The sequence below is a fragment of the Alosa sapidissima genome, chromosome 21, assembly GCF_018492685.1.
Source record: "Alosa sapidissima isolate fAloSap1 chromosome 21, fAloSap1.pri, whole genome shotgun sequence".
NCBI lineage: Eukaryota > Metazoa > Chordata > Actinopteri > Clupeiformes > Clupeidae > Alosa > Alosa sapidissima.
In genome coordinates, this window is record NC_055977.1 from 27,426,004 (window position 1) to 27,450,417 (window position 24,414).

The 24,414-nt window shown below is 41.3% G+C and overlaps 1 protein-coding gene and 1 long non-coding RNA gene across 2 annotated transcripts in view; one reads left to right on the forward strand and one right to left on the reverse strand.

Moving 5' to 3' along the window:
- LOC121695593 lies at positions 1 to 21,393 on the reverse strand. The gene is made up of 3 exons (XR_006026117.1): positions 21,381 to 21,393; positions 17,306 to 17,308; positions 1 to 85 (listed from the first exon to the last, which is right to left on the reverse strand). It is a non-coding gene; the product is annotated as an uncharacterized LOC121695593 (long non-coding RNA).
- LOC121695592 (serine incorporator 1-like) overlaps positions 17,069 to 24,414 on the forward strand; it is a 13,333-nt gene continuing 5,987 nt past the window's right edge. Inside the window, exons 1-6 of the mRNA XM_042076578.1 lie at positions 17,069 to 17,193; positions 18,668 to 18,829; positions 19,534 to 19,721; positions 19,935 to 20,014; positions 20,206 to 20,343; positions 21,975 to 22,144. Of these exons, the coding sequence (XP_041932512.1) occupies positions 17,155 to 17,193; positions 18,668 to 18,829; positions 19,534 to 19,721; positions 19,935 to 20,014; positions 20,206 to 20,343; positions 21,975 to 22,144 (777 nt within the window). The 5' untranslated portion in view covers positions 17,069 to 17,154. The remainder of the gene's footprint in view (positions 17,194 to 18,667; positions 18,830 to 19,533; positions 19,722 to 19,934; positions 20,015 to 20,205; positions 20,344 to 21,974; positions 22,145 to 24,414) is intronic.

Consider the following 24,414-nt stretch of genomic DNA (forward strand, 5'->3'; position numbering starts at 1 on the left):
CTTAGGGCCCCATGGAGGTCTGAACCGGCACTGGTTGTAGCAAAGCTCCACTTTAACCTGGAAGAGTTGACCCTAGAGGTGTTGTCTTATGAGCTGCTGCAGAGGGTGAAGGTGGAGTTTGTTGAGGCTAAAATAAAGAACAGGATACTGAAGACAGGAACTTAAATCGGTTAAAAATACAGGTGGACTGATGTCTGCAGTGTCTGAATCACTATAAATCACTGAATAAATCACTGTATCTGTTTGAGCAGTTGAGTGTTAATGCATGGTATTTTTTCACTCTCTTTTGTTGTTTACATAAACAAGTGCTTTATGTTTGTTAGGAACTGAAATGTGTATTTGTGGCATTCATTCATTTATTTATTTTTATGAACTTAGTTTGCACATTTTAGTCCAGAAATGTTAGGCAAGGCTGGTTCACTTTGCAAGGGGAGATTCATCTGGTCAGTTTTTGAAATAGACATGCGCAGATCTACGGGGTGGCAAAGGGTCGCAGCTGCTCGTACTTTGAAGGCCTACTTCTATCTGAAATGTTTGATCAGTTTATTTTAACAACCATCATAAACTAAATGGCTATAGGCCTACTTGCTATATCCTGCTCCTCCCGACGTTAGCTATTATTTATGTTTAATAACCAACTAGCCCTAGCTACCACTTGTTAACTTGTTTTCACTAATGAGTAGCCTATAGCTCATAACACCACATTTAAGTTCTAAAACATTTATTTCAGACATCATTTACAAGACACAATTAATTTACTTTGGTGCATAAAACCCTCATAGTAGGCTAAAGGTATCACAGTATCGGATAGATAGCCTAGACTAGAGTATCCTATCTAATAGCCAGGGGGTCCTAAACAAGCTGAGAATTTAGCTAAGCTATGGGCTAAGACGTGAGGAGTTAGGATATTCGAAGCTTAGAGACACAACAAGGAAAATCAAAATTAATCCATAAAAAAACAGAGGGCAAACATTATTTTATAGTATTTTATATATCCCCAGCCAAGGTGCAATGCAATAGTCACCACATTACCCATATGTCAGATAGCATATTTTCAATGGGGAAATGATTTAGCGTTTTGCATTTGCCTGAAGTGATGTAGCCTATAGGTATAGTCTAATGTTTGTTTCAATATTTTAATATGTTTATATTACTTAATTCAATGTATTTAGATATTGTTAAAATGTTGTTAATAGAAATAGTTGATTGTAAGGGCAAAGTAAGTTGCAAATCATTATAATTGTCTGTTTATTTCTTTGGTCTTTACCATTCAAATATTATGGTGGTTGACAGTGGGCCAGAAGTGGTGGTCCAATATCTGGAAGCCGGATTGCACTACATGGGTTTTTCTCACAATTTGGTCCCCCTCACTTTGAAAATATCTCCTGATGCGCCCTTGCTCAAAACTCATTGAGGAGTCATTTTTTCAAAATGTTCTCCAGGGGAGCATACCCCCAGAATCTTGTTTCAATCCAGATAACTAAATCTATTGATGGCTTATTTTGTATGACTAAATTTGTCCATATTCCCTCAAAACGCACTAGAAGACCTCATTTGATCATTTGGTCATTTTTTCAAAATGTTCCCCGAGGGAGCATACCCCCGCATACCCCCAAACCCCCCTAGAATTGCTTTTTGACACTGTACAATTTAAGTACAGACTACACAGACTGTAGATAGTGATAACACAGAGAAAGGGTCCACAATTCAAAAATGAAGACCCACACCATCCAAAAATCCAGCTAGATGTCTGCTTTGCCTCTTACCCATGTAATAATGAGAACAAAACACATTCAATGAAATCCATAGAATTTTAAGTTTTGAATAATGTCCATGGCCCCCCTCCTGGAACCTTATGCCACCCCTTTGCCACCCCAGGAATAAATCTCTAGATCCGCAATTGGAAATAGACAACCCAATATATTAAATAAATACAAATACTTTGAACATGTTTAGCCTTTCCAGGAATATAAATGATGATATATCATAGATCAAATGGTCTTGCAATGAACAGAGTATTTCAGAATCACTGTATCATGATACCGTTGTTATCATGGACAAAGTATTGTAGTTTAGAGTAGGCAAGGCCTACACCAGAGACCTATGTAATATTCTTGCCTCACTAAATGCCTCAAAGTGTCCTCCTTTTTGGTGTTATGGAAATGGCCATCCTACAAGCAAGCCGCAGACAGATCAGGGGATTCACTTCCCTGTTAGGTAGGCCTAGGCTAGGCCATCAACACGCATAGGAGAGATGTAGACATCAAACCATGGAACGAACACAAGTTTACCCAACTGCTGTTCCCGCTGTTCATTCTCATGAAGTTTCTTCCGTTTTTCATGCCCTGAATGCTAATTTGGTTTCATGTTCATCTTCCTAATGTACGAGGGGAGGAGGCCTTCATTAACTTGCGGGGCCATATGCAACTTGCATAGTGTGCGTATAAGGAGAACCGGCCCTGCAAGACACATTTTAAAAGGCGTGGCTTGGTAGAGAGCTGTCACTCAACAATCTCACAAAGTGAGTTCCAGAGGCTATGGGCAAGACTGGGGTCAAGATTCTGTGGAGCTTTCGTCATAGGAGATGGTACTGGGCACTGGACACGTGTGGAGCTGGATGAGCAGAACTGTGACGTGGTCGGGAGACTTGAATCATGTAATGATCCTTGCTACAGAGTTCTGGATGTTTTAGAGGATAGAGGAGTTTATGAGACATGGCAGACAAGATGGAATTGGACTGGCCAATGTGGAATGTAACAAAAGTAATTACCAGGTACTGTAAATACTTCTAAACTTCTTCTATGATAATAAACAAAAAAGGTCTGTCAGTCAACTGAAAAGTGCACTCAAAAGTCAAAGTGTTTCTGGATTCAATGAAATGTTAGTGGCAGATCTCTCTTTTGGAAAGCTGAATTTGGAAGTAAAGTTGGAAATATGTGTGAATCAATACAACTGTGAGTGTAAGAAGAAGTTCTCTTGGAACTCTGCATCTGTTCAGGCAAACTTGTTCAGCAGTAACGTTTGCCTCTGTTCAAGGAATTTGAATACACGTCTGCCGTGGGAATAAAAAAAAAAAGTGATGAGTGACAATGAGAACTAGAAAAACTGGACAGACACCCACAACATCATGATACCATCATCAACATTTTATGTGCTGATAATACAGTACAATCCTTTCTGTCAGAATAAATCTGCTCCACTTTAGCAGTAAGGGGAGACCAATAGGGGAAAGGCGTACTCGGATGTTAGCTTAACTAGCGCCAGACCTCATCTCATTGAGTTGGGGTCTGGGAACTACACATTTATTTTCTCGTATTTGAGACGTGGTTTACAAATGCCCAGAGACGTTTACTGGGCGCTACGAATGTCTATCAAATGTGTGTTGTCATCGTCTTGCTGTCCCCCCTCCGTTCTGTTCCTTCGTTGAGGTGAAAATCGCGCGCAAGGCATGGGGAAACCCAGGCTACCCGGAAGTGTCGTACACTAGCCTCACTCTGGCGGTCTACATCACTTCCTTACATTCATTCATTTCGTGCCATGCTTCCATTTCGTTACAATTGATCCAATCGTTGTCTAACTTACCTTAAATCTTTCCACTACAACCATCCATAATTTTCCCCGATGCCTGAACAACTCTTAGGTAAGGATGTTTTTCATACTGATGTGTATTTTGTAATTAATTAGAGGCTGAAGCCAAAAGGGCAAAATGTTTCACAGTATAAAGATTCTAAGAGTATATGCGTGTTAGTCGGGACACACCCATAAGAGACACAACAAGAGATACAATTTGTGAGAGTGAGAATGAATGAGATACGCAGCTGCACCAACGACACAGTATGGCTATATAGTCCATCACAATATACATGAGAAAACACCTCATATCCTTTGTGAAACTGGTATGAGATATTGACAGCTCATGAAAATGCTCCCTCTGTGTGTTCTTGGGCTAATGCTACACTACGCTTTGTTTTCAGTATTTCTGTGTGCTGCTACAGCCCTCAATGATGTTTATTCAGAAAACTCACATTGTCAAGGAACTATCCATCCAAATGGCCAATATTCGTATGAACTGCCAGCAGACATAGTCAACCGAATCAAAGACGACTCATGTGACACACAGATACTCATTGAGGTAAAACCTTAACTAAACTAAACTAACTTGCTTAACAAAATAAGATATATGGCTTGTAGAATCCCAAAGGCCATTCCCCCAAACAAAATAGATAGTGTACAGGGCTTTTAAATACACCAAATGTATTTTCTACAGTTTTCACTTTTCTGCAATAACATTCTCAGCATTCTTTATGTGTAACAGCTATGTATGAGATACATTTTAGCAATGATTCAGGTGAACGTTGTCATGTTTATGTGTATGTTATTGTTGTTATGTTAATTATCGTCCCTTTGTGTGTCATTTAAATAAAAAAATACTTGTAAATATAATTCTTATTCCATTGTATCATATAATTCTCTCAACATGTTTCATAGGGCCATGTGGTAGCTATTTATAAAAAAGATCAAACAGAAAACTCCACAAAGCTTCCAGTATATGAAGTCACCTTGAAAAATTTCACGCTAACACACTGCCCAAGAGAAGCCGTTGCATTGGATGCAGACTGTCCGCACAGAAAGGTTAGAGATCGCCGTTTCACATTTTCTTAACAGAGCTCTTAAACAGATTTCCATAGGAAATGACAAATTTGTATGCACAGCTAACTCTTCTTTCATTACATCTTGTCATGCAGGTCTTGCCATACATAAATGTGACTTGTACCTGTGAGTCTGTTTTTATTTTCATTAATATTATGGATCAATAGGTAACTCACTCTATTCTGAGGGCTGGTCTCCCAGACATGGATTAAACCAAGTCCTAGACTAAACCAGTGGATGAAAATCTACACTGAAAAAGATTTTCTAATCTAGGAATGGGTGCAATCTGTTCGGGATACCTACCCTTCAATGTATAAATTGGAACTGATTGCTAAATTGATTGATTGCTTGATTAATTAATCCCATATAACAGGTAAAGCCATGTGTTTTCAGGTGTCAACATTTCGGCATCTGATCTATCAGACTCCACTGAGAAACGTAAGTTCTGCAAAGACTCTTTCAATCTGTTCCTAAAGGGTTTCTGGTTGAAACGTGAAATAATTAATCAGGCTTAGCATAATGCTGTACAAAATGTTGACTTTAAAACTTTTGCAAAACGGGAGCCCTCAAATAAAATCTGTGCCCCCCTAGTATGACCACCACATAGTACTACGAAACGTGATGTCCTCAAATTTACCTTAAATTACCCCTGAAAACATACCAAAGCCACTTAATTTAAAGTGGTCCTTAATTTGTAAAGCAGGCCCTTAATTTTTTCCCTTAAAATGCCTTTTTCAGGTGTGACCCCTTAATCTACATATAAGGTGTCAAGTCAGGAGTTCCCTTTATTTGTTGGGGTAATTAAGGACACTTTAAGTATATCTTCATTTTATTTGAAGGTGTTAATTCAGGGATTCCTTGATTAAGGGGGGGAATTAAGGGGAAATCAAAAAAGTAAGGGGTAAATTCAGTAGGTTTTTCTCCTTAATCACCCATAACATACACACATTTCTACTTAAACATGATTTAATTATAGAAGGGTTTTAAGGTCAAAAGAAATGCATTTATAATATAAGGGGTGAAAGGTGTTTTGTTTTGTAGTGTAGGGTATTAGGTTTCTATTTTGTTGCTATCTCACGTAGATATGGTCCTCTTTCGCACTACTGTACAAGCAGCGGCAGAAAACTCGCATAACCTCCTTGTCCCGCTCTCACTCTCTCTCACACACACACACAGCCAAAGATTATAGAGCGCTATGCTCCACTATAAAATCTTTGCACACAACGGAGATACCCCTCCATAGCCAAGGCCTTGAATCAGAACAATCGAAGATTGTTGCAGTACAGAAGCGCAGTTCAGCTCAGTGTTCACTAAAGGTTAGCATTATCAACACCTCAGTGCAAATTAAGTTCAATAGGCTACTCATGCATGCAAATGAACTAGTTTGTTCTTACCACAACAAAGTCAAACTGCAGAATACCCATAGGTACATTTGTACTAATTTCCTCTTCTGCTCTTTCTTTTCAGCATATGTGGCGCCCAGTCCTAGCCCCAGCCCCAGGCCTCAGGCATACTGTACTAGCGGCTGCATTTTTGGCATTGTCACTGGCATCATCATCATCATCGTTTCTGTATCTGTGTATGTGTATGTGTTGAAACGCAGCACAGCACAGAATAGTTCCATATAAGAACACTGAATCTCTGTTAACTACAGACAATAATCTTAGAGACACATATAGATCTGCATGTTATATCTCTAAAGCATAGGATGGTTAGAACATAGCACTGCCTAAAGTTAGGCACATGGTAGGAAAGACCAAGTATTGAATTGCACTGAATCTTAATTAGCATGTCTCTCAGGTCAATGAGACAGGTATGAGCGGTATAATTGTGGATGGCAGTTTGTCTGATGTTTACGGGGTAGCAGTGTTGTAGTACTCGAGTCCAGGACTCGGACTCGAGTTTGAGTCATGAGCTAAATTTAGAGACTCGTGACTTGACTTGGACTTGAGCACTAAATGACTCGAACTTGGACTCAGACTCTTTTTTTGTATGTCATTAGGCTATAACTGTAATATGCCATTAGAATATTATTTGGTATAAGAATTTAATATCTAAATTTTTTTTAGTAATAATATTAGTGCAGTGGAGTGTTACTGCCTAATGTCATACATCACGTCATGTTCCTACAAAACGGATGTTAACTTTAATGGCGCCAAATGCCTGAAGACATGAAGGTTGTCAGTTTTGCTTGACTCGAATGAGTAGTGGACTTGACTTGGAATTTTTTTTAATGACTTGGACTTGACTTGGACTTGAACACTGGAGACTCGAACCTGGACTCGGGACTCGAGGCATAGTGACTTGACTACAACACTGCAGGGCAGTGTATCTTTGTAATTCATTCATCTATCTGTTTTTAATCGCTCTCTTCTCCACTTTTATCTTCCTCTCCTGGGAGAAGCTGCCATCATACATTAGTCTTAAATAAATACATTTTGATCAGTGAATCTCCATGTCTGTGCACCATGTTTTTGATATGTTGTGTCTTTACTTTTTTTGAAATTCCCCTTGGGGATCAATAAAGTATCTATCTATCTATCTATCTATCTATCTATCTACTGGTGTTCTACCTTAATTTGGTAAATGTTAAACATGCTCACTGTTTCACAGACACAATTGATATTTTTTTAAAGTAGGTCAGGGTCATAACTACAAACAAAACACACACACACACACACACAGAGAGAGAGAGAGAGAGAGAGAGAGAGAGAGAGAGAGAGAGAGAGAGAGAGAGAGAGAGAGAGAGACAAACACATACATAGACACACACACACAACACACTTTTCCCCTTTCCCTCATAACTTCCATTTACAGCTTTTGAAGTGAAGAGGGACATTAATGAACAAATGAATGAAAGCAATAAAAATAATAACAAGGTTCATGCTTGCACAACGCACACTCACAGACGACATGAGTGTGTGTGGGTGCATTGTTCAATGGCCTCCCATGACATAAAATCGAGATTAATTGCGGGGTATTCCATGAGGTCAGCCCGTTCAGTGAGCAGGTTGGCTAATAGCAGTATTCCCTTTTATAAAGGCAAAGGCATTCAGTATGATCAGAGTCCACAGCGATATTCAGTATGACTACTGCGATAAGCACAGCGATAAGCTGCACTGCCTGCTTCCAGGCCTGCCTGAGCTAGGAGCAGCAACGTACCCTTCACAGTAGGGGATTGTGGGTACAGATTTACCCATTGGGTAATGAGACTCATAAAAGGTAACACAAATGCAAACTGAGAGAGACACATATTCACAAATAGATACACAAATACACAGACATGCCAACTATCACCCCCCCCCCCCCCACCCCCCGCTCACACACACACACACACACAAGCCCACTTCAAAATAGAGGACTTCATGCAACGTTTCATTTGGTGGCCATGGAGTTGTTGACTTGTATGCAAGACCTTGGAAATTCCTGAGGAGATTTTTTTCTTTACGAAACACTAAATGGAACTGGACCTAATTACCTATCAGACATGCTTCAGCAGTACACACCTTCCAGACCTCTCAGGTCTCAGGGGAAAAACTTGTTAGTAAACTTTCACATTACATCAAAAAGGCTCCAACTGTAGCCAGTTTTAAATCTAGACTTAAGACCCAACTGTTCTGATGCCTCCTGCTAACTGATCGAATGTAGCCTACTTCCTGTTATTACTGAGTTACACATTTTGAATGTCTTTTTAATTATTCTAACTTATGTTTACTCTTATTTTAATGTCTTTTATGTTTCTTTTTATTATTATTCTTTCTATTATTATATTATGTTCTTTACATTTTTAACTATGTTTTAACTATTGCCCTTTTATGCTTTCATTTCCCTTTACTCTTTGCTTTTGTTTATGTAAACCACATTGAATAATCCATGTGTATGAAATGTGCTGTGTAAATAAACTTGACTTGATTTAGATATGATTTGCATTTGAGTGTTTAAAAATGACCACAAGCAGAGTAAGGCAAGCAGAACCAAAACAACAGACTGCGAAGAATCAGCATGATTATATTGCATGCATGTGCAAATATCTCTCTGTCTGTGAAAGAGAGAGAGAAGGAGAGAGAGAGAGAATGAGAGAGAGAGGGAGGGGAGACTTGACAGAAGTAAATACAAAGTAAGACAGTAGGACATGTGAACTGGGACTCACTCCACAGTGGAACAGATACAGGAACAATGATTTCCACTGGATTCTGTCAGTGGCCCTTGTGACTAGACCAGGAAACAAATGCCAAATGCCACAGCATAGAGACATGCATGCTCACACACACACACACCACCTGCCAGAGGCCCCTTGATGACACACCAGGAGCAGTATCTCTGCTCGATCCACATCAATATTTCAGCCCCAGGACTCTCCACCAGCAGCGGGTACAAGTAGCCAGGCTGCCCCTTCCTCCTCTCTCCACACTCTACTACACACACACACTTGCTACAGAAACACAGTCTAGGTCAACTCACTCACTCACTCACTCACTCACTCACTCACTCACTCACTCACACTCTCTCTCTCTCTCTCTCACACACACACACACACACACACAGACACAGACACACACACACACACAGAGCTAAACAAAAAAAGTCAGACAACATAAATGCACATTTGCATGCAAGCACACACATACAAATATACCCACACTCATAGTCAAAAACACATCATGTATGCATGTACACACAGACACACACACACAAGGGAAGTATTTTCAGAGACTCATGCTGAGGATGCCAGGCTCATCTGCTGCACGTGCTGCCCCCACACGCTGGATACAGCCACCACAGCCACAGGCACAGGCCTGGGTCCAGTACACACACACACACACACATACAGACATACAGACAGAAACAGACACACACACACACATACAGACATACAGACAGAAACAGACACACACACTCATACAGACAGAAACTGACACACACACACACACACACACTCATACAGACAGAAACAGACACACACACACACACACACACACACACAAACACACACACACTATCATACATTTAGATAGACACAAATATATGCAAACAAGGCCACAGATACTATGTTTAAACTCAATTTTTTTTTGAGAGAATATGAATTACCTCACACACGCACACACACACACACAGATGTTACAAAAGAATGAATGTCACTGCCAAGAGTAATCAGTGCCCTAACATATTACTGGGGGGAAAAAGATCCCCAGTGATTTGGTGTCACAACGAGTCACTACTCTGAGCAATTCATCAGAGGACATCTACCTCCTGTCCGACTAAAAGGATGTGGAGATCCATCGATCGGTGGAGGGATGTTTACTAAATCAAATAGCCTGGCAGCATGTCTTCTCGGGGTGGGGGTTAGGGTGGGCGTGTGGGGGGCAGCTGGAGGATGGAGGCTGAGAGGATGCAGGTGGTGCTCAGTGTAGTGGGTGGGTGAGGGTGACATTGAAATAAAACACAAACACAGACAGATGCATGGCTCAGGGCCTGATGAGAGGAGTGTGTGTGTGTGTGTGTGTGTGTGTGTGTGTGCTATGCTGTACTGTGTGCATGTGTGTACACGAATGTGTCAAGAGAGTGAGAGTGGTGGGCAGGAAGAGATACAGCGAGGGCCTCTTTTGAAATTGCACATGGCGAGTCATGGTGGGAATGCACCTTAAGTGACAGGCTATAGAGTTACCGCTGAGCCCTCTCTTCTCTGCCCCTGTGCACGTCCCCCACCCATGCGCGCCATCATCCTGTGAAGGGGACCTGCGCTGACACAATATGTGTGTGTGTGTGTGTGTGTGAGTGTGTGTGTATGTGTGTGTGAAGGAGAGGGTTTGAGGTCAGGCAAACTGCAGATCAAGGACCCTGTCTGTCATCTTTATCATCCTCTACCTTCAATATAATATTTCAAACAGGAGTGGTATGAGCTGTATACTCTCTCTCTCTCTCTCTCTCTCTCTCTATGTGTGTGTGTGTGTGTGTCCCACTATTTCCAGGAAACACAAAGTTGAAACACAATCTGAAAATTCAGGAGAGGCATTTTACATACCCAGTGTTGTAATTCGCATTGTAGAGATCATGAAAATGTTCCACACACAGCATGTCTATGTGCACTTGTCAGAATGGATGCAGAGTGTGTGTGTGTGTGTGTTCATATATGCATCTCTGTGTGTGTTTATGCATATGCCTGAGTGCCGCCGTGCATGCGTGGATGTGCATATGCATGCCTGTGTGTGTGTGTGTGTGTGTGTGTGTGTGTGTGTGTGTGTGTGTGTGCGTGTGTGTGCGTGTGTGTGTGTGTCTAATTGTGCTCTGATGCATGAGTGTATGGCTGTTTGCTGACTTTGTTTATTTTTAGCCAGGCAGTAGAGCAGAGAGACTGCTGGGCAATCCCTGACCGTCACTCACAGCTAGCGTAGCAGAGACAGCCACATGTGTCACAAAGGTCTCTATCACTCACAGATCAACAGCATGGCCAATGAGCCCCAGTCAAGCAGAATATCAAGCATCTGATAGGTCAATCTGGTTTCCAGCATAGATCAGCTGTTACGATGATCAACATCACTTCATTAGAGAGACATTAACTGGAAGTTTACATCGCAAGCAAGACATTGGCAAGAGTGAGACATCTCATACATACAATGATACACTGATTCTAGAATTCAATTGCTAGGACGGACGTCAGACGGGTGACTGAAAAACACTTAAAAAACGGCTATGGTGTAAATTCCCAGTAAAGAAGACTTGTTCAAAACGTTTCTCAGTGAATTCTGGCAAAATTGTATAGCCACAAAATAACCTAATGACTACAAAGGAAAACCGTTTGGCACCTGACTGGGAGATACTGTATATCAATTTATCAATTAATTATCTAAATGATTTGCTACACGGGCTGCAAAACTATGATAACAATTTGTAAAAGAAAAACTGTTCTTGCATCAATCGAGGTACATTTCTAGTATTTATGATGAGACATTCACAACCAGGAGCAGACCTCATGCTGAAGGACACTCTAACAGAAGCCCATACAAGTTTGAGAGAGCACAGGAAAGAGAGAAAGCAGGAGAGGGAGAGAAAGAGAAAGAAGGAGACAAAGAGAGATAAAAAGAGTGAGAGAAAGAGAAAGAGATAGAGGTAGACAAAGAGGGAGAGTGAGAGGGAGACAGAGAGGACGTTGCCTCTTTCAACATGTGACACAAACAAACAATGTGAAATAAAGCAGCACATTGCAAAAAAGACCACTTTTACATGGATCACCCTGCAGAGCAAGGCCTGGATTACATAGCTGAAGCAACACCACATACTCCAAGGGGATGGTGCTCAGGATGTCGACCTCACGAACAGACGGATGGGCTACTTTGAGACCCCAACTGAACAGAGTGGATGCTGCGGCAGAGATGGTTGGTAAACAAGTATATTTGGCTGAGGTGAGCAGGCAAACAACGGACATCACATAAATACAGCCACACTGCCCTCCAGGAGTTGAGAGAGGTATTTGTTAGTCAGTAGTCACCCCCGCCCCACATTCACACACACACACACACACACACACACACACACACACACACACACACACACACACACACACACACACACACCCCTACCTCTCCAGTCCCCTTTGGGACATTACGATGCATGTCATCATCATAGGATGATGTCACCACCACTACCATGCCGACACACAGGGACATACAGGGACAAAAAAGAACAAAGAACGTGGTAGGCAAATGTTAGTGTGTGTGCGTGTGTGTGTGTGTGTGTGTGTGTGTGTGTGTGTGTGTGTGTGTTTCTGTGTGTGTGTGTGTGTGTGTGTGTGTGTGTGTGTGTGTGTGTTTGGGTTTGTGTTTGTTTGTGTTTGTTTGTTTGTGTGTGTGTGTGTGTCATATTGATTTCATGTGATCTTGCTTTGCTGATACTAAAACCTAAACAACTTTAGTCATCAATATCTAGATGCAGGATTTAGACTTTGCACCTGCTTATATGCCAGTTTAATGGTTGAATGTGGTTCAAAGGTTCACTGTAACAGTAAAACATTTGTGGACCCCAAACTGCTGCAGAAATTGAGCAGACCTAGACCTGGCTTGCAACCCTATGGGTGAGCAACAGGTCTAGAAATTAACTCGGATTTGAGCAAGTGATGCACCTGCTGGAAATCTGGAAGCTGGAGATCATGTCTAGAGCCCAGAGCTATAACTATCCAAACAATTCCCGCCCTGACAGTTGTGGCCTTGAGAGCGAAAAACTAACAGTTAGGCTGGACCTGTGCTGTTCTGTAATACTGCCGGGTCACACAAATCATGGCTGACAGTTCAACGGGGAAACAAGTCCACAAAGTGTTTTACGTTCTTTCAAGCTCCAATGCAGTGGCCTGTGTCTGCAATACTGTCCCCTGAATACGTATTTGAAAAGCAAGACCAACACTTTTTACTGGACTTTACTTCAATTTTTACTCTGAAATAGACACAGACTTTCTAATGCCCGATATAAGGCCTGTGCCTCCCTACATGAACCTCACCATTAAAGCAGAGCCGAACATTGCAGTTCAAAATGTATGTGGTTTCCCAGGTGTGACAACTGAAGGTAGGTCTGTATGTGTGTGCTTTCCACATGTTGTCTCTGTTTGTGTGTGTGTGTGTGTGCTTTCCACATGTTGTCTGTGTGTGTGTGTGTGTGTGTGTGTGTGTGTATGCTTTCCACATGTTATTACAGCCTACAATGGAGTCCCCCAAAATTGGACATCTTAACAATTCCTGCTGCCACATAGTATAGTAGTGCATTAGGACACATGCATGCAAACCACATTGCAATGCAAATCACTACAGAACATTTGCTTAGTCTTCGAGAAGCTTCTTGAAACAAACACCATGTCTTTATGCACAGAAACATTTTCGAAAAGAATTACATCATCGTAAAACTAAACTGCACAGGTGAGTAAGTGTCAAATGCTTTTATGGCCTAAAGAGCCTATTTAAATCGTATCACTTACCTTTGTACTTATTTGTACTTATATTTGAATGTATATAAAAGCACGATCTAAAGACATGACGAACAGCCTATCCTTGTCCGCAAATCCACATGTCCATCTGATAAATTATACTTACCAGTCGTTATGTGGTGCGCTGACACAGCAAAGGGGGTAGAAAAATCCAAAGTAATTTTATCCGGCCACCATCTTACAATGCTGCCTCGATACAGATGACAAGAAATACCGTTCTTCACTCGTTTTAAGTTGTTACACTAAGCAAAGACCTGGGCAATAGTGAATGGACCTGTGCACTGCGCACCGACATCGATGCATGTTCACTTCTGTAGTTTAACCCATGGTGAGGATGCCAAATAATGAGGAACGTACCATCTTAGCGTGCGCAGGGCATGGCTTAGAAACATGATCTACATCCTTAACACTAGCTTATATCGATAGGACAACATACTTCAAACCAAAATAAATGGCGTTTATTTATTTATTTATTTATTTTTGCGAACGGACAACGCCAAGACGCACTTGATAAATCAAGCGTCAACGGAATCTACCATGATTTAAATGGTACGGTCCAACCCGGTATAACCAAGATATCGAGAGGAAAAGGATCGTGCTATTTTGCACAGGTTATTGTGTTTTATACAGTTATTTCATCAACAGGTCAACGAAAAGACTTTATCGCAACGATAATATGGTGGAAATGAGGCTTTAATGCTATATAAATGTTCGGAGATAACCTATAGCCAGTAAAAGACAATTATCTGTATTTGCCCCCACCCCATGAGAAGATGAACAATTAACAATTAATGCATTTTCTCTGAACTAAAATAACCTTGGCTAGACCATTATATGTTATGCCTTAGAAAGAAACATTGTATATATACAAACCAATTGATCTGTCATGAGTGGGGAAGAGTGACATGGACTATATTGATACTGTGAAAATTATTTCACCATCTCTGTTGTTATTTCACAGTGCTGGAGTCCAATGGCTTCAAAACAGGTGAAAGAGAACACTGTTTATGTGTTGACTGCCTGACCTTCATGCCTCTTTCATCAGCACATCTGCCTGAGCACAAGCTGCTTTGGGCCCTTCCAGCAGTGACACTGGACACCGTGAGGACATCCTTCTTCCCTTAAACAGACATCCTCTAGGTACAAACACACATGCACACACACACTCACATACACACACACAGGGGTAGAGGAAGAGAGAGAGAGAGAGAGAGAGAGAGAGGGGGAGAGAAGGCATACAAAGATAGGCATACACACACACACACACACACACACACACACACACACGTAAACATACACAAACACACAAACACAAACTCACTCACACTCACACACACACACTTCCCCACACACCCACACACATTCCCTCTGTCATCACAAGCACAAGTTCAGGCATTGTAAACAAGGGGCAAATTGTGAGCAATGTCTTTTATGACACTCAGCAGTACAGATGAACTCCATATCCTGGTAGAGTTCAACTCAGCTCCAATTCTTTTTCAGCGACACAGCTTTCTGTACATAATTTATTCCCTCAGTTCGCAAAGCTGGAAAGGCCTGAAAAGAAAACATACCACGACTTGGCTTGTGTAATCTTCCTTCACTTCATGATTTAATAATGGAGTAAAAATTGATGTTTGTTTCAACAGCAGCAGGCAAGAATTATCACAAACTTGCCAATAAACTTTTAAATGAGTTTGGTAAACTGCTCTCAGCAAACAATAGCAGACTCTGACTGGCGGAGTGGGACTGACATGTGACTGACTTCTTCTTAACGGTCATTTTGTCTTTGCATCTTGAAGTAAACTTCATTGAAATTGTGACAGATTACTTTGGAGTAGGCTATCCGTTGCCCCATAATTGTGTATACTGCAATGGACTGTTCACAGGCCTTCCAAAAAAGACTATTAAACAGCTTCAGGTGATACAAAATGCAGCAGCTAGGATTCTAACAAAAACTAAAAGAACTGACCACATTACTCCAATTCTTAAATCCTTGTACTGGCTTCCAGTAAGTCACAGAATCGGCTTTAAAGCACTATTGCTTGTTTATAAATCAGTAAATGGAGCAGGACCTAAATACCTGTCAGACATGCTTCAGCAGTACACACCTTCTCATCCTCTCAGGTCCTAGGTGAAAAACCTGTTAGTAAAACCTACTATTAGAACTAAACATGGTGAAGCAGCTTTTAGCTGCTATGCGGCTCAGCTCTGAAACCAACTTTCGGATGACATCAAAAAGCTCCCAACTGTAGCCAGTTTTAAATCTAGACTTAAGACCAAACTGTTCTCAGATGCTTTCTGCTAACTGTATATAGTATAAGTATATATACTCTTTTGATCCCGTGAGGGAAATTTGGTCTCTGCATTTAACCCAATCCGTGAAACACACACACAGCGAGGTGAAGCACACACTAATCCTGGCGCAGTGAGCTGCCTGCTACAACAGCGGCACTCGGGGAGCAGTGAGGGGTTAGGTGCCTTGCTCAAGTGCACTTCAACCGTGGCCCACTGGTCAGTGCTCGAACCGGCAACCCTGCGGTTACAAGTCCAGAGTGCTAACCAGTGGGCCACTGCGCCGAGTTACAAATTCTGAATCTGCCTGGATAATTATTCTACCTTGTCTTTTATTACTTTTTTACTACTTATGCCTTTGTTTTTGCTTATTAATTATTCTTTATTTTTAAATGATTTTACCTTGTGTTTTATGTTTTCTTTTTATTATGATCTTTACCTTTTAACTATTATTTGTCTATATTGCCCTTCTATGCTTTTATTTGTTATTATTGTTTGGTTTTGTTTATGTAAAGCACATTGAATGACCTCTGTGTATGAAATGCGCTATATAAATAAACTTGACTTGACTTGACTTGACTATACACATTCAAAAACAGTCAGACAAATATTAAAACATTTTACAGTATGTTATGCATGAGAATGGTTCTTTGTTCCATCTCGATTAACAACTCTTATGGTAGCAGCCCCTGGGATCAATCTTATAATATTCTGGTAAAATCTTTGATTTTGAAATCCAGATTCTTAACCAGACCACCGCCACTTTCTTCCCATGCAGCATCACAGAGAGGCCAAGACCATGGGATATCCATAATGTATCCACTTAATAAACATGTTGCTATATTCTCCTAACTCTAAAATAGGCTGTAAAGGTCTACTTGCATCTGTTTACTATGGGGTGTTTCTCATTTTACCAGATCTCAACTGTAGGCGTGATGGTTTGAAACACAATAGAAAATTAATAGAAAATAAGTTAATTCAATTCCGACTGTAGGCTATGTCTCAACATCATTATAATGCAATGAGAAAAAAATCAGGAAAAGTCATGTGGTATCCATCGAAAATACTTCACCGGTTTTCGACCATGTTTCCCGTTAACCAATCACAATTGGAGCGTTGAATTTAGTTGAATGAAAATAGGCGTTTCTTGGTCTCTTCTTGTAAAACAAGTTAGGTGAAAAAACCAAAACACTTCCGCAAAATTTCTCATGAGAACAGTTTTTCTCCGGGATTCAGTTTGAAACATGGGGGCTTGTCTGGCCTTATGTTCTATCGCTAACTGCGTAAGTAACTAAAACTTATACTTCAAGTCACATTCTATGAACAAAAAAGTTTGCCTTGGTTGGTTGGTTGAGTTCCATAATCTATGATGGATCGCTAGCTCGCTGCGAGAACAGCCTCATGTGCTTTTTATTACATTGTCGCAACTCATTCGATGGAATCACTGAAATTGTTACACTTACTTATATGGTATATTTAGTCTATGAAAGAAGTGTGCTGGGGATTTTGAGAGAATCTACTCGTTTAACTTTTAATTTCCCTTCCGTATTTGGCCGTGAGCTGGTATGTCCTGTCGTCTCCGCCCTCTTCTCCTTGCCTAGCCTATTCACCGTGCTGTGCTTTGTGATTTTTTGGTATCTACCCAGTCATGGAGGAGGAGTAGCCTACCTTTCAGTTCTAGGCCCAAGCCTTAAGTTAAATCTCAGCTTTGGTCTCCTTTTGACCCACTTTTTGACACGGATTCGAAAAAGCCTACCACAAAACTACTGCTTGTCACCACACATTGGTTAGCGTGTGCAAAGTAGGCTACGCAGTTTACGCAGAAAAACATTGTGGCCTACGTCCAATGAGTTTTGTTTACATCCGCGTCATCGAAAATGCTTTCAGTAGGGCTTTCTTGTTCCCGTTTATCTGACTTGAACACAGCCATGCCTCATAGGATAAGACTTCAGTTGCGTAAATATTCTGGCAAACAGTTTTTGAAAATACAAAAAAAAAAAAGAAACTCAGCAGAAGTATATATATATTTTTATCACACCGTCCTCAGATTAATGCATGGTAAAAATACCAAAAAATAATGGTGCCCACATGATCAACAGGCAATTTTGAAACTCGAGCACACAAACAAATATTCCGACACTATTATAGTACTAAAATCAGATCACTGCATCGATTTTCTGAGAGCGTGGGAAATTTAGTTGAAATTGGTTGATTTGATATGGAATGACCCTTCACGGGCTCCAGAACCGCATTCTTGTAAAAGGCCTCACAATCCCTGCAGACACCCTACTTGTAGACTCCCCTAGTGAGCACTTAATGATGAAGAAAAGCCATGCCAACCCAACCCTTGTGTAGACCCACTTTCCATCCCACTGTTTGTCTGTCTGTCTTGGGCTTCCCTGACAGGGCTCGTAGTCAGGGGCCATTGGCGAGGCATTGTGGCGTGTTGTTTGTCAAAACTGAAGTGACCTGATTTACTCAAATGAATCAGAGGCTGTGCTGATTTGCATGAAAGAACAGCTTGTGTAGCTACAATGAATGCATAGTTTATTTTTCTGTTTTTTTTAATTTTTTTTATTTTTTTTTTAAAGAATATCTTACTGAGTCACTTCTGATTGCCCAGACATATGAATCTATCCTCAGTGTCTTTGGACCAATGTTTACGTGTGTGTGTGTGTGTGTGTGTGTGTGTGTGCGCGCGTGTGTGTGTGCGCGTGCGTGCGCACACATGTTTGTGTTTGTGTATGCATTCTACAGGCATCATGTCTGTGCAGTTCAGCACCCTGCCTCCTGTCCAGCTGCTGCCCAGCAGCATACAACTCCACCGTCAGCCGTCTGGCATTCTCCTTCTTCCTGCTCCTGGGCACCATGGTGTCCGTCATCATGATCCTACCTGGCATGGAGACCCAACTGAAAAAGGTGCCCTGTCTGTGGAAGTGTTAAGCACCTGAGTAGAGTGGAGCTGTTAAATCTAATGTAACTTTATATGTCAAATTTTAACTTGCGTAACACCCCTGAGCAGGGTGTAGTTTTACTTTACAGGCTTATGGTATTTCAGAGGAGGCCTCCCTTTATTTCACAGAATGTATTGTAAATCAGTGTAGCCTATCTTTTGTTATTTAAAAAAAAAAAAAAAACAGAAAAAACTGGCAAACACTTTAAAATAGTGGAAATATGGATTGAGTGGCTGTACTGTCCCCCTTTTTCAAATCCCTGAGCTAGATTCTATGACTCGGATCACATAGCCAAGTACTGAGTATCCACGCTTTTGGGGAAGCTGAAGTTGTAGCTCAGCATGCATAGAACTGCCCTTTGAGAAAGTGCCTTCCTCTTTCAGCAGTCGCCTCATTCATCATTAATCAATAAAAGTTGCATGGGAAATTGCATGTTGTTCACTAGTAGTGATTCTAAATCAAGAGTTATTCATTACTTCACAATGATTTTTTTATGAAGCAACACATACCAGGTCTTGCATAGTGCAGATTGCATAACACTGGCAAATATTAGGTAATAGAAACTCCAGAATTATTTAGTGCAGCTCTCTCAGTTTATTTATCTCATTGGTTTGTTTGTTTGTTTGTATTTGTTTGTTTGTTTGTTTGTTTGGTCCTTCCCTCTCTCAGATTCCTGGGTTCTGTGTCGGCGGCACCTCAATACCTGGCCTGGAGAACAAAATCCAATGTGACATCATCGTCGGCTACAAATCAGTGTACCGCATGTGTTTTGCCATGGCCTGCTTCTTCTTCCTCTTCTCCATCATCATGATCCGGGTGCGCAGCAGCAAGGACCCGCGAGCCTCCATTCAGAATGGGTAGGACATGCAGGAGTCTCAGTGTTGCTTACAGGAGGGGGCCATCTGCTGGTGGGAGTGTGGCAGACACTGCATTTGTTTTTGTAGGATTGTTTTTTTTCAAGTGTGTGTGTGTGTGTGTGTGTGTGTGTGTGTGTGTGTGTGTGTGTGAGTATATATACAAATACAGTAGATGTGTATTGTGTGTTAACATGCATCAATTGTGAATTTCAGATTCTGGTTCTTCAAGTTCCTGTTGCTGGTGGGGCTCACTGTAGGGGCTTTCTTCATTCCTGATGGAACTTTCACCACAGGTACTACAGACAGTTCTCCTACTTCTTGGCTCTCATTTCAGACCTGCAGAGTTCAGAAGATCCCTTTGAGAGACTTCTGCTGTCTTTGATGTGTCAGAAGAATTACTCTGTGTTTTAATTCTAGCCCCTCTCTCTCTCTCTCTCACTCACTCTCTACCCCCCCCCCCCCCCCACACACACACACCTGACAGTGTGGTACTACTTTGGTGTAGTGGGCTCATTTATCTTCATCCTCATCCAGCTCATTCTGCTGGTGGACTTTGCTCACACCTGGAACCAGAACTGGGTGGAGAACGCTGAGAACGGCAATAGCAAGTGCTGGTATGCAGGTACAGTGAAACAGTGAAAGTCCTACTTCATTTACAGTCATTCATTTAGACAAGATAAGTTTATTTATGTAGAACATTTAATTCATACAAGGAGGCAATTCCATGTGCTTTGCAAATAAATAATGTTTAAATTATGTTTAAAGGAAAGTTGAATACATTTAAATAAAGTAATTTAAAGAAGACACATGAAATAGAAAAATGCATACAATGAAACAAGTTACAATGCCGGACACAGTGACAATACAGGACACAGTGCATAGGCATGTAAATATACATTATCTGTACATGTAAGGTTGGGACAGCATGTGTGCATCATATGGATCAAAACTACAACTTCATATTGTTGGCACACACACAACTTGAATACTGCAGTGAGGCCAAGAAATGTACACTGTTGGATTTGATCTTCAGCCAATGTCTGATAGAATAACAAAACACTCACTTGTTTGACCTGCATTATCTTAGATGCTTTGTTATGTTTTTTTGTTTTGTTTTTTTAACCTAGAAGGTAATTCAGGGACAGGTGGCCTTGTGCCTATGATGTAATCTTTAGAAAGCCCAGCTATGGCTGCATTTATGAGAAAATCATGACCTTGGCTGGAGTTTGTCTGAGTCAGATATTTTACTGCAGTCTTCCCTGAAAGACTAATGGATGTTGCTTTTATTTTATTATATTTTATTATGCAAGACCTGGACATAGTCTTGAAGGGCAACACATATTCCTTCATCATGGCCCAGATAAATTAATGTGTTCACTGAAGAGAGGGAATAATACTTTGGATGTTGAAGGAAAGGATGAAGAAATGGGGAGCCAGAAAGAGAACAAATGATTAAATATAATGCAGAGAAAAAAGATGAGAAGAGTTCTGTGATTTCTTACTAACATGAAGGTTTTGAAAGAAGGGGGTAGAAATTATTGAATAATGCAGAGACAGAATTCAATTCATTTAAGTTTGATTGAATTTATTTTTAAGGCTCTGTACAGATCCCAGAATCTGAACATCTTAGAGCAAGTGCTGAGGCGATGGAGACAAGACACAGCTCCCCTTTTTTATTTTTTGGGGGGCTTTTTGCCTTTTATATCGATAGGACAGTGGTGAGAGACAGGAACGAGTGGAAGAGAGGGAGAGATGGGGTGGGGTCAGGACATAACCGCAGGCCGGAATCAAACCTGGGTCCCCATGGGCACTGAGACCCACACATGGTGCGGTGCTGCCTCTTGCACCATAGCTCCCCCCTTAACAGAGGGAAACACTGGGCAGAACCTAGCTAGAAGAAGAGAAGATCTGTGTGACACGAGTTACGGTGTTTTACTGCATATTTCCTGTCGGTGTTTGTTGGTAGAGAACCCATTATAAGTGTAGAGGGGGGTGAGTTTGGGATGCCACGCCAGACACCACCGTTGTGCCTTGTGGAGGTGCCTAATTCAGTGAAACACTGATGAAGAAAGGTGCCTGCTTGACAAATGCAAGCTGATGTTTTTTGCCCACAAAGGTTGCTTTTATTGGTGATTTTGTTTTAGATGGTAAATAGGCTTTGTTGTTGATGTGGGTAACCTCCAACCTATAGTTCTAGGAATGGAACACCTCTCCTGTGTCCACCTAATCTAAAATATATCGTCTTTATCACAGCTCTGCTCACCTTCACGTTCCTGTTCTACGGCCTGGCGTTTGCTGCAGTCGTGCTGTTCTATGTGTACTACACCCAGACTGACGACTGTGCCACACACAAGACCTTCATCAGTCTCAACCTCATCTTTAGCATTGTGGTGTCGATTGTGGCCATCTTGCCCAAAGTGCAGGTTTGTTAATGCAGGATGGATGCACCTCAGTACTCATATTTAGTCAAGTCAAGTGAATTTATTTGTATAGCACATTCAAAAACAACAGAGTTGACCCAAAGTGCTTCACAATTTGTGAGGTTAGGCATGACAATAATAACATAGATACATAGACCAAACATTTGAGGAACAAGGAGTTCATATTTGAAAGCAGGGGATGCAGGGCATGAGAAGGGAAGCAATGTAACAGAGTATGGCTCAAATGAAGGGTGATCCATACAAAATAAGGTAAACACAAAGGTATATAACATAAGTAGGATATGAATAAGTAATAAGTAGGATAAGAAAATCAAAATAAAGTCACATAAAGTTTTTCATAGTTTGGCAGGTCCTGCGACTTAGTCAGGTGTGACTTATATATTGAACATGTTCTTAAATGTTAATTCATATTAACTGACATGAACCCTACATGAAACATTACCGTCTACAGCCGCGAGAAAGCGATCTAAGTATAAGTATATATACTTTTTTGATCCCGTGAGGGAAATTTGGTCTCTGCATTTAACCCAATCGGTGAATTAGTGAAACACAAACAGCACACAGTGAGGTGAAGCACACACACTAATCCCGGCGCAGTGAGCTGCCTGCTACAACAGCGGCGCTCGGGGAGCAGTGAGGGGTTAGGTGTCTTGCTCAAGGGCACTTCAGCCACGGCCCACTGGTCGGGGCTCGAACCGGCAACCCTCCGGTTACAAGTCCAGAGTGCTAACCAGTGGGCCACGGCTGTCCACTTCTATCTGTGCACTTTCAGTCAGAGATTAGTGCTTGCACTATGCCTGAAACACACATGCATACCTAAATCCTCAAGTTATGGCCAGGATTCTATTTATAGCCGGGCCTCAAATTCGGACAAATAAAGACCTGTAATAGTTGTCTACATTGTTTCAATTTAACTCATAAAAGAGCTCTTCTTAATATTTTATATTGTTGGTTGGTTTAATATTGTTGCCAATGAAAAGTCGATGTCCTACACCATGGGTCTCCAACACGTCGCTCTCAAGCTACCAGTCACTTGCCTTCCGTTTCTAAGCTTGCCAGAGGCTGCAGTAGCCTACATTTAAACAACTGTTGCTGCTATGCATTCCAGCCTACAAATTTGATAAAAAAGTAAATCATGCATAATTAAAAAAAACAAAAACATTTAGGCTATCGTAGACCTATTTGGCTATACGCAATAAGGTTTTCATTACAGCACAGCGCACGTTCCATGAATGAATGAAAGCGGATGCCTTGTCTCGCAATAAGCGAATGGAAATCCCGACACTCTTTCAACTACATGAAACTTAATAGTGAACCATCAAATACCCCACAGATTTCAGTGGCCATCAGTCCCAACATTTGACAATATAATCAAACAGTCCAAACGTAAATTAAATCTCAAACCAAACCGAACATCTTTTGCTTTTGCCTACTGTTATGCCGCTCCAAGCAAAAGTATGTCTCACAAAAGAACACACCACATAAGAAATAAAGGCCTGCCTCGAATACAAGCTTGCCCCAAATAAAGGTGCTGTGCTTTGCGCTGCCTAAGTAAATAAAATTTGAGGATTTTATGATAGTCTGTCTCCTAAACATTCCTCACCCGTTATCCAGACATGCATGAAAACATTTGAAAAACAAAACTCACAGCCGGTTATTTTGTGAATGATGAATTTCTCTTCTGCATTGTCCTAACCGGCATTGCAATAATGTTTACATAGATACACTGTAAGGTGGGCTGCAAAGATTATGCAGACTGTTACGATTGACTGACACTGCACGCGCGCACATTATCGAAATTATATGCCGGACGCTTTAGGCTAGTCATTCTACAGTACATGGGTTTAGTTAATGATCGGGCTATAATAAGACCAAACTCATATTTCAGCCCCGCAACTCTAGCCATCGTAATGCAAGATATTCCCGCACACATTTTACAGCGCTGTCAGATAACATTAATCTAATAATGGAGCGGCGTGAATTCGGGACTATTGACTGGACGGACCAACTGACTTCAATTGAACGTATGCAGAGGCACAAACGCGCGGAGGACCACTTAAAGGGTGCCCCTCTCTCAGCAGGATTTTTCACCGCTGAAGCCAAATTTTGTGGCAGCCGTGGCCTACTGGTTAGCGCTTCAGACTTGTAACCGGAGGGTTGCCAGTTCGAACCCCGACCAGAGGCACGGCTGAAGTGCCCTTGAGCAAGGCACCTAATCCCTCACTGCTCCCCGAGCACCGCTGTTGTTGCAG